Raw genomic sequence first — 15,469 nt, forward strand, 5'->3', positions numbered from 1 at the left:
CGGCTTGGCGGACCAGCTGAGGTCGAGCAGGTCGTCCATCGTGCACGTGGAGAGTGTTTCACAATGCTGCACGGACCTGCGATATAATAAATAAATAATGTCATGGCTCGCGGCCAGCGCCGCCCCTTGTACAACTGTCTTATTTAACTATTCTACACCTCGCACGCATGCATACACCACAATCATGTCCATGCTGCTATGAATACTTCCACTGTCTAGCTGTCACCAAAGAAAACCACCCTGGAGCACGCATCAGCCCAAACACTTGCAGACTTGCAGTCAAGACACCAACTCACGTCACGGTGATATCGTCTCGCATCCACCTCGAAACCTTGCCGCCAAGGCTGACCAACTCGGCTCTCGTCTTGACATCGCCTCCCGCCAAACTGTTCCTGATCAAATGCGTCGCCGCATTCGCGTCGCCTTCGTACACCCACGTATCACTTGCCGCCTCGCCCGTCGGCGCAGGGAGGTCTTGTGCGGGGTATGGACGTTTTTCTCGCGGTGGCGGCGGGGCGAGAGGGAAACGCCTAGGGAGGGCTGATTTAGGAAGCGGCGCGTGGGAAGGGTGGGAGAGGTAGGAGGCGAGAAGAAGCGTGGATTCTTCAGACGTTATCCTGTCCCATACTGACTATATTCAGCTTTCCCAAGCACATATTCATATTCACAAACTTACATCCGTCGGTAGCAAGCACGATGAATCGCAGTTTCTCGCCAGTGTGCGCATTCAGTTTGCGATACGTCACTTCAGGCCGGGCAGTCACATAGGGAGGCGTATAGTTCCAAGGTCGGCCTGGACGCGGTCTTTCACCTTGTGCCCGGAAAGCGTCTGCGATCCTTTAGCATTACCGTGTCAGCTAGTGCCATGTATATATACATATTAAAAACGTACTGGGCAGCCTGGGCATTCGTCCACTTGTAAACGGCATCACCAAAGGCGCGAGTCGGCTGGAGACCGCCTTGGACACGGCCATTCCGGATGACTGTATCCCTCTCTGACGCCGGGTGCTCGCTTCTCATCCTAGCTTTCGAGTATCAGCATTCGTAAACAGCAGCGGGATATGTCGGTGGCTTTTTACCTCTCAATCTCTTTAGGGTTATCGCCCATCTGATCCTCACTCAAAACATCACATCGCCATTTCCCATCCTCTCCCTCCCATCCAGCAACGGCACGACAGTCGCCGGTCACTGCTACGTAGAGATCGTCGTTTTCCGAATCAACCAGTGTGCTGATCGCACAGGCGCCGGCAGCGGCTGGTTGAGCGAGGGCTACCAGCGTCTCGCGGGGAGTGGGCGACGAGGTCGATGGGGATGAGAGGGTGGGCAGGAGCTTGAGCGGAGTTTGGCAAATGTTGTCGTCCAATTGCACAAATCTTTTTATTTTATTTGACGACGCCTAGTTAGTAAATAATCACGAGTGAATTCCCAGAACCTACGCATTCTGGATAGTCTTGGAGACGTTCTCTGGCGTCCAGACCGTGTCCGTACCCAGCCAATACCACGGATTCAGGTAGCCCGCCCACCGCTCCCACACGTTATGACGAGGAGGCACATTCCCCCGCTGCAGGCCGGCAAGAGCCATGCTAATCGTCGGATGAAGCGACTTTTGCAGTAGGCGAGAGGTTGCATCGCCCGCATGACCGTCCATGATTGAAAAGAGCATCAAATCGTGTTTACCTCGTGCCGCCTCGTCCTCTTCTGCAGGCGCCGACTCGGAGGGTATCGAGTCGCCCCTGTACCACCTCGTCCAAAAATTGACAGCTTTCCCCACCGCCCCCCCAGCTGCTCCATCCCTGCGAACAAGATCCGTCGCCCAGCGATCTTCACATGGCTCGTTCGATCCTAGCCAATTGTTATCCCACCTCACCACCGGGTTGCCCTTCCGGTCGATTCTCCGCGAGACTTCATGTGCCCGCAGTTCGCGCTCGACCTGGTCGTCCGGCTTGCGCTCAAACTCGTACGTCTGCACGCCGCCCCGGCCGCTCCGGATCGAGAGCTGGAAAGTGGGCTTGCCGCCGGAGAGGAGAGACGACGGGGAAACCGCATGCTTTCCCGGTGCCGACTCGGACTCGTGGCGGTAGAGCAGGTAGGCAGACGTCAGCAATGCGATGGAGACGAACGCTGTCGTCTTGACGCTCGGCGGGCGTGCGGACGGTGTGCTGTACGGGCGGGCGTGGTGCGGGGACAGCATGCGGGATGTGTACAAGTGCAGAGGAGAAATGAATTGCCGAATGTTTGGCGCGTTGTCGTTTAACTTGACTGAACACGATGGGCCTCCTCGCCGTGCTCGCATTCACGCAGGGGCTGGCGACGTTCTCGCAGGTGCTCCTCGGCCTGCCTGCTGCGCTCGCGCTGCTCGGCCCGGCGTCGTTCCTGCTGCTCTCGCTGCTCTACACCGCCCACCACCTCCTCTACGCCACCCTCCGCCTCGCCCTCAAGAACACCCCGCTCGCACCCCTCGTCTCCGTCGCCGCCGTCCTCTCCCCCGCCATCTCCGCAGCACTCGCCCTCCTCACCCTCTACTTCTACCTCGCGCCCCCCGCCCCCGGCGCCACCCTCGCCCACTGCCTCGTCAACATCCTCCCCTTCGCCTACGCCCAGCTCCTCCGCTGGGTCAGCCCGCTCTTCACCCTCCTCGAGGGCATCAGCACCCTCCTCGTCATCCAGGTCGCAGGCCGTGTCGGCAAGGGCTGGGCGGACGAGGAGGACAGGGACGAGGGTCTCGAGTGGAGGACCGTCGTCGCGCTCGTCGCAGCCGCACTCGTCTACTGTGCCGGTCTCGCCGGCGTCGTCAAGACATTCCCCAGCTTGCCCTTCCCGGCCTTCCTCCTCGGCGCCGCCCTCACCGCCGTCCTCTTCCTCTCCCTCATCGGCTTCTCCCTCAAACGCACAAACGTCCTCGAAACAAGCCTTGTCTTTGTCTACGTCGTCTACTCTGCCTGGCTTTCCGGCGTGGAGGCAGAAATGCCCAGCGGCACCTTTGGCTCATCGTCCTCGTCCTTCCCCCCGCCGTCTCCCCTCCGCCAATCCCACCCGCTCCCGTCTACCGTAGGTCCCTCTGTCAATTCCCTGCTCTCCTACGCCCTACACGCCGCCGTCCCCTCATTCATCACCGTCTCCGAAACGCTCCCTCCTCACCTCGTTCTATCCCTGATATACCGCGTCACTGTCCTGCACCTCGCTGCTAAAATTGTGCCCGTGCTCAGGCGAGCCAGTATGGGCTGGGATGATAGAGATGAAAGGGAAGGTTTTTGGGATGGGCGGACACTGGGCGATGAACCTGCGGTATGTTGCATATCAGACACCCACACCCCTTTGTCCTATGTGCTAACGAAAAGGGGAAAAATCAACAAGAATATGAGAATCACAACCGTCTTCTTGTCATATCGCCGAGCTATCCTCATAGCTGTCTACACCCATCTCTTACGTGCGTCCTTGTTATATATATATCCTTTCAGGCTTGGCTGACACCACACCCCCTTTCAAAAGTATTAGACGGCGGTTCACAAACATGGTGGAGATGGGTCAATATTGCACTGCTCCTCTCCGTTTGGAGCCTAGAGCTGTTACTGGATGCCGAAGGGGATGATACGGATAGCGTCACACGATGGAAAGTTGACTAGAGGACGTTGTCTTTAATGAGTCGATCGGCCCGTGCTATATGATGCCCATGCATATAATGATTCAAAAAGACCCCAAAAATGCAAAAGAAACCATGCTACACAACCTACGCCAACCCGGCTGCAAACGATACTTCCTCCTCCGTCATCCCCACCTTTTCCTTGCTCTTCTCTCTCTCCTCCTTTGCCTTTTCCTCCTTCTTCCTCTCCTTTGCCTTTTCCTTTGCCATCTCTCTCCCCTTGCGCTTCCTCGCCTCCCTCTCCTTCCTCGCCCTCACTTTCTCCTCATGCGCATCACAGCCCATCCCAACCAGCCCGCCCTTTGCACCCTCCGCTTCAGCCTCTTCCCTCGTATACCCAGCTTCCACCGCACGCAATATCCTGCAATGCGTAATACATGCCCGTGTAGGACATCGCGTAGCCGCAACACCCGTACAGTCCGAATGGACGCAACGCTCCGTCTGGCCTAAGCTGGTGTGGCGGTGTGATCGGGAAAAGAGGACGGTACCGGGGACGGAAGACGCCGGCGCAGTGGTGATATTGGGCGTGTCAAACATACGGCCTTCACCCTCTTTCCCGGGGGATACGGGACGCGATACCATATCTTCATGACCTCCAATCTCGGTCGACACGGGTTTCGCACGGATCTGGGGCTGAGCGGCAAACATCGGGAGGGATCGATAGCCCGTCTTGGGATCAACAGTGGGCGGTCTCCAATCAGCTCCGAGAGCTTCACGAACAGGTGCACACCGTCTTTCAATATCTCTGATAATCTCACGGAAACCGTCCATACCGTCAGACCATCGGCAGGTAGCAATCTGCACCCGTAGCTCCTCGTCCGTGTCGAGCACAGGTTTGAGAAGTCGGAAAAGATGCGCCTTGATAGCGCTTCCTGCGGTAGGCGTATCAAGCGCTTCCACAATATCGAGGTATCGGTGGGCGAGCACCGTTATAGGCGGATGGGCGTGAGGGTGTTCGGGCGGCATAAAAATAGCAGGGTTGGACAAGTTGCCTTCTGCAGTCATCACCCCATCGCAACCTGTCACCTCCATACACCGGTCCACGTCTTCCCTGTACAGTATGTTTCCATTCGCGAAAACAGGCACCTTGACAGCTTTCTTCACCTCGCGGATATATTCCCAATCGGCAAGACCAGTGTTCTGGCCCTTCATCTCCCGAGTACGGCCGTGACAAGTAAGGATTTGAGCGCCGGCGGCTTCCATCATACGAGCATATGCGATCGTCTTGTCGAGGTCGGGGAAGATGCGGAACTTTGCAGTCACAGGGACAGACAGGTTCTCGTGAAGTGTAGAGACTAGCAAGGATCAGAGACTGGAGACGCTGAAAAATAAAATAAAAGCGACTTACTGAGTTTATGTATAAGCTCCCATTCGTCTTGGAGGAAAGAGCCATAGTGACCTCGTTTGGCAATGCCCTGGGGACATCCACTAGATTTTCCCTTGTTAGCTAAAAAAGCATCCTATACAGCCAATGAAGTTGCCCGTACAAGTTGATATCCACCGCATCACACCTATGCTCCACCTTCTTCGCAGCTGCCAGCAAAATATCGGGATCATTGGCACAAAACTGCACAATGAGAGGCCTGTCACCCCCCTCCACCCCTCCAATAGTCCCCTCCCCGCCTTCTTCATCTAGGCTCAGACAAAATTGACCATCTCCGTTACGTCCGCCTTCTCCTTTTGCATCCACAAACACTTTTGCGTGAATCATTGGCGTATAGCAGACGTGGGCACCACCGGGGTGGCGGATATATGCCTTGCCTTGCGGCGTCGTCACTGTCTCAGATGGGCCGGCCAGAGCTGGAGGAAGAGGAGACCGTGAGAGAAGACGCCAGGCCTGGTAAATAGCGCGTCAGCCCCCCACGTTTTGAGCCAGTGCATTTTCAATCAAAATGACGACGTACAAGCTCGCTTTGGTCAACCATAGGAGCCACCACAAATTTCGGACTACCGATCGATCTGTAGAAATCATATCCGCCCAGCTTTTCATGCGTCGGTTTTCCCGGGGCTGGAAAAGTAGGAAACTGCTTCTTTGTCTGTAACTCGTCCCCCACACTCTGTGGCCCCTCGCTGCTGACGACTTGAGCAGCTACAGACATGTTGTTCCGGAAATAACCGTTTCCGCGAGCTGTACAGTTGATATTGGGGCGTAAGGCTGCTCGTATATGTACGCCTATATGGGCGCTGGTTGGGACCGACGTTTTGCTAAAGATTTCAGAGGTACAGAACGTAAAATGCAGAATGCAAACAATCTTTAACCAGTGGTACCGGAAATTGCCATAAAAAAAGAATGCCAAAAAAAAAAAAAAGTCGATAACAAAACCTCCACTCTTCATCTTCGCATTCCAAAATATCTGCACTCTCCTATATATCCCACAAAAAAAATCATTTACAATGGCCTCATGTCTCGCCGCCTCATCCTCATTCGGATCAAGACTGCATAGGACTGTGTGCGTGCTCTGTCCCGGCGTCGCACGGGGCTTCAGCTCGTCTTCCATAGGGTGTTGGAGACAAGATTCGCCAAGCGACAGGTTCTCGGGGACTGCGAGAGGAGCCAGGGGAGGTGTGATTGGGGAAAAAGCGCCAAAAGAAAAAGTTGATGCGCCAGAGGCTCTTCCAAACCCGCCCAAATCCAAAAAGGCTAGACATCGCCCTCTGCTACGTCCTCCATCCCACCCCGTACAAACGCTACCGTCTTCATCTGCACCTACACCACAGCACACTCCGCATACCCCGAGCTTACCTGAAGCTGTCGCGCACAAACCCCACGGACCATGGCAGCCCACTAAGAAACTTACATTCTCTGCCATGGCCGGTCTCCGAGCTCTGCATACCCTGGATCCCGAGCGGTTTTCTCGGGCTTTCCTCTCCCGCAAATTTGGGATTTCACACGAAGCGGTCACTAGAATCCTCAAAAGCAAATTCAGAGGGCAAAAGATCGACGGAATAGAGGGATTAGATGGAGTCATGGGGTTATTGAATGAAGAAGCGAGTGAAGAAGCCCCCCCAGGAGGATTAGGACAACCAGATTTGAGGGGAACAAAATGGGACAAGGCTCCCGAGACAAGCGAGAGGGTCAGCCCAGTACCGGCTATCATGAGAGCATATAGACAATCAAGGAGAAGCAGATGAATATGAAAGGGGAAGGAGATATATCCTGCATAGCTATACCCATAGTCTAATTGTACGATCGGTCGAATCATTATAGCACTCTACAACATGATACACACAACACTCTTCTTTTGATACCGGTCTTGATGCCACAGCTGGGGAGTCCAGTCTAGATTGATGGCGTGAGGCGGTCGTACTAATTCATGCCGTCAGCGGTTGATGCTCAATCAGTACTGAGACCCTAACCTTCATCCATTCATCCAAGGTAGAAACTTCTCCCGCCACCTGCCTTGCTTCTACCCACACCCACAGCTAAAATTTTGTCAGCTTAACCCTTTTCCATTTTACTAGGACACCCACCTTGATCATCGCGAGGATATTACCAGTCGGAGTGGCCTGAATGGCCTCTCTGGTACCCATCTGCTTTCCCAACTGCCTTAAAATCGGCAGCGCCGATTTGAACAAGTCCATGTCCGGATCCAATTGCCGACCGATACCTTCCAGCAGCAGAATAGATATTACGGTGTTGACAAAGTCTCCTTCCATTTTCACGTGGTGTTGACGGACGGCCTTGAGCACATCGGTAAGGATATCGCTGATCTTGATCTTGGCGAGAGAGAACGTCTTTGACTTGACGCTGAGGACGATGTGCTGCATCTTGAGCGCAAAGGTCTCTTCGTCGATTGCAAAATCGGGTGTACGGCATCGTTCGATCATGAGTTTGCCGGCCTTGTATCCATCAAACTCGGCAACAGCTTGGAAGAGATCGAGAAAGTTCGCACGATTCTTGCTGTCCAAGGAAGTAACCAAACCAGCATCGATAAAGATCAATTGTGGCTCATAACCATCTTGATGCAGCTCGTCAAGCTTGTTCAACCACTTTTCCCTATCTCTGGAGACAGCGGCGAGGGTATGCACAAGATTATCATGAGAGGCGACTGACGCATCTGTTGAAGGAGTAGGATTTTTTCCAAAGGCATGCAAAAGAGGAGACAAGTAGTCGGTTGTCGTAGGTTTGTAAAACCGGACCATAATATTTCCGGGGTGCAAATCACCGTGTGTCCAATTGTCAATTAGCAGCATTTCCTACTTGTTGTTAGCTTTATTCGGCAATGTTAAAAGTTAAACTTGCCAGGAAAGCATCCAACCCAATGTTTGCAATCTTGTGATCGTACGGTCCTCCCCCATTTTGCAAGAAAAATTTGAGCGGCAAGGCGTCCTCAAACTCCTCCACCAGGATATCTTTCATCTCTTCTTCCAGCTCTTCCTTTCCATCGCCCAGTTTGATTGGTGTGGGAAACGTAACTCTTCTCCCTCTCTTCCCAAAATTATGTAGGAACTTGTCCAAATTGGAAGCTTCAACTCTCAAGTCAAGTTGGGAGTTCATCATCTCTCCAAATACTTGGACTTCTTCAGGGAGAGAGAACCATTGCATGCCAGGGAAAGCGTTGACAAATTTGGCAAAAATGGACATGACTGCGATATCTCGGCGAATTATTTTGCGAACGCGGGGATGAATAACTTTGATGGCAACACTAGCTGTATCTGACTCAGTGGATCTGGGTAATCCATCTAATTTGGTGTCAGTCAGAATTTTTGACTGAAGTTTGGCTTTGTACACCTACTTTATCATCAGCACCTGCATAATCAATTTCAAAGAGACAACTTCTACCTGAGCAATAGCACCGCATCCAATCGGCTCTTCATCAAACTCTTCGAATATATCATCAAAGCCCATACCAAACGCAGCCTCCATAACCTTTTTGGTGTACCCTAGAGAATGTGGTCTTCCATTTGAATGCAGTTTGGACATTTTCTCGCATAGCTCTGCAGGGAATAAATCGGCTCGGGATGCCGCCCATTGACCAAGTTTGATGAAAGACGGCCCTGCGCGTTCCATTTGCTTGACGAGAAAGCCGTACCACCAGATAGCCCCCCAACTCTGTTCTTCTTCGCTTATCGGTCGCCCACTACGGCTGCGACGTCGTTTTCCCGGTTACCTACAAGAAGCATGGGAGACAAGAGAATCACGGGGACAAAGAGACAGGCCAGATGAAGGAAGCGGAAGAAAGTCCCAATGGGCTCAAGGATGTAGATCTCGATTATACGGATGAAAGTAAGGGGCGGCTCCGAAGGAGAGGAGGCGACGATATCAGGTTGGGGAGTCGGGGTGGGCTGTAGATGGTGGTGAAACGGATTAAGATGGGCCGAGTCATTTTTAACAGGTCGACGGCGGAGGTAAATTATGACACCGACACCTACACCGGCCATGACCACCAGTCTAAGCGGGCGTGGATCTCTTCCGCTATAACTGCTTGGCCCAGACGAATGATCCCCTGTTGGATCCCCAGAGTATCCTTTTGAAGATCCCTCGAGACCACTAACATTGGCATTAGCCAATGGCGCAGTACCAGATACAGCCACCGTCCCAAATGAGCGATTCGTGGCATTCTTTAACTTCGTCCAATTTTCTCCTTCAAAAATAAATGCCGCTAGTCCGGATCTTTCCCGTTGATATGGCATGTTGATACTTTCTTCCGCTCGCCTTTTAATCTCTTCCCAAACCTCGTTCTTCAACATGTTCCCCCTAATTCTGTTCAACTCTCCCTCGAGAGTGATGAGATGCCTTCGCGCAGGTGAAGGAGCTTGGGCATTCATCCGACGGACGAGATCATTGATCTGCTTAACATTTTCTTGATGGAATTTGAACTCTCTGGCTTCCCAGGCTTCATCCCGATCAGGAATCGCATGCAGAGGAGGCAAAGGATGAAGGGCGTTCGTAGAGATGATGTTGCGGACAAGTTGGGTCTTGTAGGTAGTCAAGAGGGTGGCGCGAAACGAGCGGAGGTTGGAGTCAAGAAGGTTCTGCAGTTCAATCCACGGTGGAAGAGCACCCTGGCGCTTAATGATGCGGTTCATAAAAAGCTCTCCTCGCTCTGTGATATGTCAGCCTTGGCGTTAGAACTAGCAGTTTTACTCACCAATGTGAGGATTTCTTGCCTCGGGATCAGCAACAATCGGTTTGCCTTTTCCGCTGGCATTGTTGAAAAATCCAGCCTCTATTACAACCATTAGCCCATCCGTCAAATACATCGTGACTATGCGCACCTCTTGCTCTCTGAAAATCGCGAATGTCAGTTTAGCTATCCATGATGCAGAAAGGGAACGTACCAATATCCGATCTTCTACCAGACCTGCCCAAGCCTTCATACCACTGGCACTTCCTCGTTGAGCTCCCAAAACACTGCTACCCTTTATTTGTCGATTCCCCTTAAAAGTCTGCCCTTCTTCACTTACTTCACCTTCTTCTCCGGTTTCTACCACATGTGCGTCATCCACTCCCAGACCCAATTTATAGTCCAATGCTCCTTCACGTGCTTTGTCCAATCTACCCATGAACATCGTCGATTTACGGGCAGCCTTTACCTTTGCACGGGTTTTACTATCCGCATTCGGGGGTAGTTGAAGTTCGAGTAAGTTGGTAAGGGAGTCTCCGTCCGTCCGTTTATTAGTGAACGCCCCATATTTGACCTTTGGCGTCTCAGCAGTCTGGTATTCTCCTGTGTAGGTAGAGTGCCAAGGCCGATGCAAATGAGGGGGTATTTTTGTTCTATGCGCGTTCTCCTTTTCCACACTCTCTAGTGCAATCTCTTGAGCTTCTTCAGGTGGCAAAGAGGGCCCAGGACCTAATATAGGCTCCAGTTGGAGCCCTTTCATCCACCCCTTTATCTTCTCGTCAGCTGCATTGTGTTTAACCCCCCCCTCGTTCCTCAATGGTTTATGAGCGTCCACGAGCATTCGCAGTACAGCATCGGCAGGAGACTCATCTCCAGTCCAAACAGGTCCTTGAGTCATTCGCAAGTGATCACGATTGGAAGCATTCGATGTGACCTTTTCTTCCGCTTCAGCATCTGCAAACAGCCTGGCGCTGCCTGTGAGAGGTTTAGATTGATGCTCTTCTTGATCGGCAGGCGGGATCGCTGCGGAGCTGGAGGATCGATACTGCTGTGGAGCTCGGCAAGTGGCTCTGGGCAGAGTAAGCCCGACCAGAGACGCCAGCGAGCATGACTTATGGCGAATGAGAATCATGCCGCTGTTACGTCCAGCAGCTGGAAGGATAGGGGAGAAAAAAAGGAGATGAAGATATAAATGTGGATTTGCAGTGAATATGTGGATAGGGTGAGACAGCAATCGTCCGTCGTCATTCGTTCCTTGACGAGGTCGTCTTTCTTTCCGACAGCTTTAATTTTAGTATTTAAGTACATTTCAAATAGTTTATTCTTCAAACTGACGTTCGTTACGTCTCTGCACTCTACATCTTATCCCGAATCGACAGCATATGTGTATCCATCCCACCAGTTAAACAATCAATACGTTAAGAATCACCATAAATAATTTGACGTTGACCCAGGGCTGAACGTTTCGAACCTCGTGACGCTCTTTGCTAACAACAAACGAAATCGTTGCCAAACTAGGGGCCAGCGCTTGTCTCTAGCCGATCTGCCTGAATAGTACAGGGGTGACAATTGTGATACCATTCAAGCAAGTAATGCCAGGATTACCATTCGACAATCATTACAAGCAAGAAACTTATATCGGTAGTCCTTACAAGAGCAAACCAATTTCTTGGTGTTGGCCACTTCGGCAATCAACAACATTACCTATACCTATGAAAGTAATCTTGCTATTTCGCCAAGAAAGCTTTGAGCTACGTTGCAGAATAAGGGCAAGCAGGAGCGCGGCGTATATCAGCGGGAGAACATTGGCATGAAGACTGAATACTAACAGTCTTCATGTCGGCTTTTTTTCGAGGTCACTCACCGAGTCATCTTCATTTTCAATGAGTGCCATCATATCCCCATCGCCCACGATACCCGCATTCCGCACAACCTTCATCCAACTCCGACGGTAATCGATTGGGAGAGCATTTGAAAGAGGCAATTCCGAAAGGAGGATTGAATGAATCAACGATCATTCTTAAACATCCAAGACAGCGGTAGTAGTAAAGGTGTTTACTGCATAGAGCTATACCTATCAAGAAACTCTTGACACTTATTCGGACTTTTTTTATTGTTAGCGCTATTATTAGAGCGATTGCATCTGTTTGAAACAAAAATGAAGGAGAGAGGGATGGGCATCGCTTGACAATTTCGCGCCTATAGCGCCTTTTCTTACTTTGTAGCTGATAGTCAGACTATCAGAAAATAATTATGAACAGCAGTGCTGAACGGAACGAGCCGTACCGTGGTTGACAGAACATCCCGTCGTTTCGCAGATCATGGCGAGAAGTCCCCGCCATTGAATTTTTGCCGACTTCCCCAACAGCAACTGCACTTCGAACATCATGTGTACAGATAGCGCATTACATTGGCAAGTCATTAAATTAATGTCTGTGAGTACTGATGATGAGGATGTACAATACAGGCTGATCGCCAAAATACAGAATTCGTCCATGTATCTCACTTCTCCATTCATGTCATTATACACCAAATGCGCCGTTGCCCTCATCTTCCGGCCCATTCCACATGTCCTCTCCAAAAATACGCACTCGACCATCATCCCTTGCCAGCAACCAATCTGGTGGACGCCGCCATTATTACCATCATTAGATTTTTTTGAGCCATTTCCTGCTAGTCTTGAACCTCGCTGTATGAGTACTCATCAGTATCGAGTCTATCTCACAAATATTCAGGCATCAATACTCACCCCAGCAAATGATCAGGCCCCCGGCGATCTGCAAGCAACCACCCGTAATTATCATGTACTTGAAACTTGTCCTTCCACTTGCATCGTATAGCGCACCACCAATAGGCCCACCCATCAAATTACCCGGACCGTTAAAGAGCAGTAATATTCTATGCGTTGGATGAGTTTGGATCCTAACACATATGATTCCGCAGCGAAAACGCACCCAACATTGGTAGCCAGATTGGTTGGGCCGAACAATTGCACGATGATTTGTGGGATGATACCCATGTATCCCGGGGCAACCAGCCCAAACATTATGGCAAAGACCAAAACGGAAGCAAATGAGCTCGCAGTGAGCCAGAGGCATAATTGGACAACCCCAGACAAAAAGAAACACAGAATGAAGGTGTTCATGGGTCCCAAGAGGTCTGCTATTAGGCCGATGAGGGCACGGCCTACACAGACAGTGTAGCCTAACAGTGTAACGGGTCTAACAAGCAATTAGTATCCTGAGCAGCAGTGAACACAGTGAGCCCACATACAGCGCAAGAAGAATAGGGTTGAGATTAGGGAAGTGAAGTCTTGTCCATTGCGCAGTGAAGTTGAAAGGCATCCTGTGTAAAATCGGGAACTTAGTTGATCTACTCAAGGGCAGATTCAAGTTAAACTGAAACTTCTTGACTTACGCATAACCAGTGGTCGACACGACAAGGCCTATGACCAAACTCCAAAAAGAAGAAGTCTTGACCACCGCCCAATCAATCCAAGGCCCTTTTCCAGTTGCCTTGCCCTCTGGGGAGCTCGGTCTTGTCCTGATCAGAAATGTAGACAGGGACATGCAGAACAGGTTGATGCACGCCAGAATCCTATTGCAGCCATCAGTACCAGTTTACAGGAACAAACAAACACAACTCACCAAAGAGTTTTCCTATATCCGACCCTTGTCAACAGTTCTCTACAGATCAATGTTGTGGTGCCACCTCCCAAGCCGGCACCCCCGATAGCCAACCCGCTGGCAAGACCGCGGCGGCGATAGAACCATTGCGAAGGAAGGGACATGAAAAGGGGCAAAGAGAGGCCTTGACCAAAGCCGGTGAGAATGCCCTGATTCGATTTGGCGTTAGCAAGTAAATTGCTGAAGGTGGAAATTTACTGACTTGGGTGAGAATAGTTTGCCAGAGCTTGGTTGACCAGCCTGCGAGGAAAAGGCCGAGCCATGTGATGACGGCGGAACAATACAAGACCCTCTGAGGACTGTGTTAGCAGAGGTAGGCCAATCACGGTGCGATACAAACCTTGAAGCCATATCGGTCACCATATCTTCCAGAGATAAAAGCGGTGGCATTCATCATCTGACTCACCGTCGAACGTCAGCGATCAATGATGTATATGTCTGGCCAAGTAATGCTCACAAAGGCGCACAAAGTTCCCGCTAAAGAGAGGACAGAAGTATTGACGTTGGGATAAACGCTGTCCAGGTAATACTAACAGCACGTTAGCCCCTTATCATCTTAGATGATTATCAGATAATTACCTCTTGAAAAACACCCCAGTTCATACCCCAACTTCGCTTTGTCAGCTTGATGTTTAAGCACTTAAAAATGTCAAAAGACTTACCCCATCGTACATCCTGCCAGACAACAACAAGCACCGAGTACAACCCAACCGTAACCTCCATCAGGGTAGACATGCTCTTCAACCTCTTCCTCTTGCATATGTTTCTCCGCCTCGCAGCGGCCTTCTTCCTTGTCGTCTGAAAAGTCACACTTTTCTCTTTCGCCAGGAGTAGGAGTAATCGCCAGAGTCTGATTACTTATGTTGGAAGACGATCGCTCATGTCTGGGGTCCCGATCGTCATCAACAGGAGAGACCTCATCTTCACTATGTCGATGAGTATGAGGCGGCATGATCATAACGGGGCGCCTTCTAGAAACTGTGGACCATCTTCGAAGAATTCCACTTTTCTTCTCGCTCTTGTCAGCTTCTCTTGCTTCCCTTTCTCTCATTTCCTCGGCATATCGCTCGCTTCGCTGTGTCTCAATCCTTTTAAGCGGACCACCACCTCCAATTGAAGCTGGGTCAAAGACTGAGACGACATCAGGAGCAGGTACGGGGGGAGGGGTTGCACCCTGATGCTGATGAGAATGAGAATGAGGATGGGCGTGTTTAGTGGATGACTGTCTCGTAGGGACTTGAGATTTTTCCGACTTGCTATACCCTGAAGCTTGTTCAGGAATAGCAGGAGGATGCTCAGCATCAGGCATTGATGGCTTATCGTCGTGCTCGCCCAACTGGCATAGAGTAGCGCTACTAGAGGCCATGGTCATACGGTTGGAGGTGACCGCTTCTATTGAAGTGGAAGACTCTGTCCTTCTGTTGACTGGTCTTGCTTCGAAAACGGGTTGAATGGCAGTATTTGCCTGCTCAGATGACATATTGAATGCGTATATCGGAAGAAAGAGTTGAGAATGGGGGAAATAGTTTGGATTGTTGCTACGTTATGCTGATGTGCCATGAGGGTCGGCCTGAACGGTCGACAAGTCGTGTGAAAAGTGTGTGCAATGTGGTGAAGAAAATAAAGACGGAGGCCTGATGGGGTACTGGGCGAAGAAGACCGACCAGAAAGAAGAAGAGAAGCGTGAAAAACTTGCTGCTCTTGATGGGCCTAAGAGTTATATGAGAGAATTAGTAGGCAATAGTCCAGTCCCGCTGACACGATTGAAAAAGATTCTCTATTGAGTTGCAAAAGCAATTTAAAAATCGAGCCAAAATGAATGCGATACTCGGGTATAAAATGCGAGATATGGAGACTCGGGATGTCATATGGAGATGCAGGATATGCAATTAGCAGTTCCAGCTCTTTCACATCCGGCATTAGGTCTGTTTTGGTTCGTCCAAGATCCAAGTGGACTCTGGATTGCTCAGTACTTGGAGTGCTGGGTATTCGGGATGGACTGTCACCTGCAAGCATCATAAAGCCCTGTTCTAGCCCTAAGTGGTCAGCCGGGGGAGGGAGGCGGCAATGCAAGG

The 15,469-nt window shown here is 51.0% G+C and overlaps 6 protein-coding genes across 6 annotated transcripts; 2 read left to right on the plus strand and 4 right to left on the minus strand.

The window, feature by feature from the left end:
• Positions 1-137: 137 nt before the first annotated feature.
• CNA04120 (Type 2C Protein Phosphatase, putative) lies at positions 138-2,207 on the minus strand. The gene is made up of 6 exons (XM_566771.2): positions 1,437-2,207; positions 1,080-1,373; positions 893-1,021; positions 677-837; positions 297-627; positions 138-240 (listed from the first exon to the last, which is right to left on the minus strand). Exons 1-6 carry the CDS (start codon positions 2,189-2,191, stop codon positions 216-218), a joined length of 1,695 nt encoding a protein of 564 aa, XP_566771.1. The 5' UTR covers positions 2,192-2,207; the 3' UTR covers positions 138-215.
• Positions 1,977-3,692, plus strand: CNA04130 (hypothetical protein). The gene is made up of 3 exons (XM_566773.2): positions 1,977-3,285; positions 3,355-3,427; positions 3,490-3,692. The coding sequence occupies exons 1-3, from the start codon at positions 2,269-2,271 to the stop codon at positions 3,621-3,623; spliced, it is 1,224 nt and encodes a 407-aa protein (XP_566773.1). The 5' UTR covers positions 1,977-2,268; the 3' UTR covers positions 3,624-3,692.
• Positions 3,666-5,904, minus strand: CNA04140 (tRNA dihydrouridine synthase, putative). The gene is made up of 4 exons (XM_566775.2): positions 5,545-5,904; positions 5,128-5,477; positions 4,989-5,068; positions 3,666-4,935 (listed from the first exon to the last, which is right to left on the minus strand). Exons 1-4 carry the CDS (start codon positions 5,737-5,739, stop codon positions 3,728-3,730), a joined length of 1,833 nt encoding a protein of 610 aa, XP_566775.1. The 5' UTR covers positions 5,740-5,904; the 3' UTR covers positions 3,666-3,727.
• Positions 5,905-6,010: 106 nt separating this feature from the next.
• Positions 6,011-6,912, plus strand: CNA04145 (hypothetical protein). The gene has a single exon (XM_024656083.1). It carries the CDS (start codon positions 6,035-6,037, stop codon positions 6,770-6,772), a length of 738 nt encoding a protein of 245 aa, XP_024514155.1. The 5' UTR covers positions 6,011-6,034; the 3' UTR covers positions 6,773-6,912.
• On the minus strand, positions 6,784-10,917 carry CNA04150 (mitochondrion protein, putative). The gene is given in 9 exon segments (XM_024656260.1): positions 6,784-6,947; positions 6,998-7,063; positions 7,112-7,837; positions 7,884-8,372; positions 8,424-8,747; positions 8,750-9,687; positions 9,733-9,810; positions 9,860-9,869; positions 9,923-10,917. Coding segments are annotated over 9 exon segments (3,576 nt in total). The 5' UTR covers positions 10,841-10,917; the 3' UTR covers positions 6,784-6,920.
• A 1,203-nt stretch (positions 10,918-12,120) lies between these two features.
• Positions 12,121-15,247, minus strand: CNA04160 (transporter, putative). The gene is made up of 11 exons (XM_024656261.1): positions 14,057-15,247; positions 13,974-14,004; positions 13,852-13,923; positions 13,735-13,791; positions 13,597-13,686; positions 13,356-13,543; positions 13,126-13,305; positions 12,982-13,053; positions 12,663-12,929; positions 12,458-12,606; positions 12,121-12,397 (listed from the first exon to the last, which is right to left on the minus strand). Exons 1-11 carry the CDS (start codon positions 14,872-14,874, stop codon positions 12,357-12,359), a joined length of 1,965 nt encoding a protein of 654 aa, XP_024511914.1. The 5' UTR covers positions 14,875-15,247; the 3' UTR covers positions 12,121-12,356.
• Positions 15,248-15,469: the final 222 nt, after the last annotated feature.

This window comes from Cryptococcus neoformans, chromosome 1, assembly GCF_000091045.1.
Source record: "Cryptococcus neoformans var. neoformans JEC21 chromosome 1, complete sequence".
Classification (NCBI taxonomy): Eukaryota; Fungi; Basidiomycota; class Tremellomycetes; order Tremellales; family Cryptococcaceae; genus Cryptococcus; species Cryptococcus deneoformans.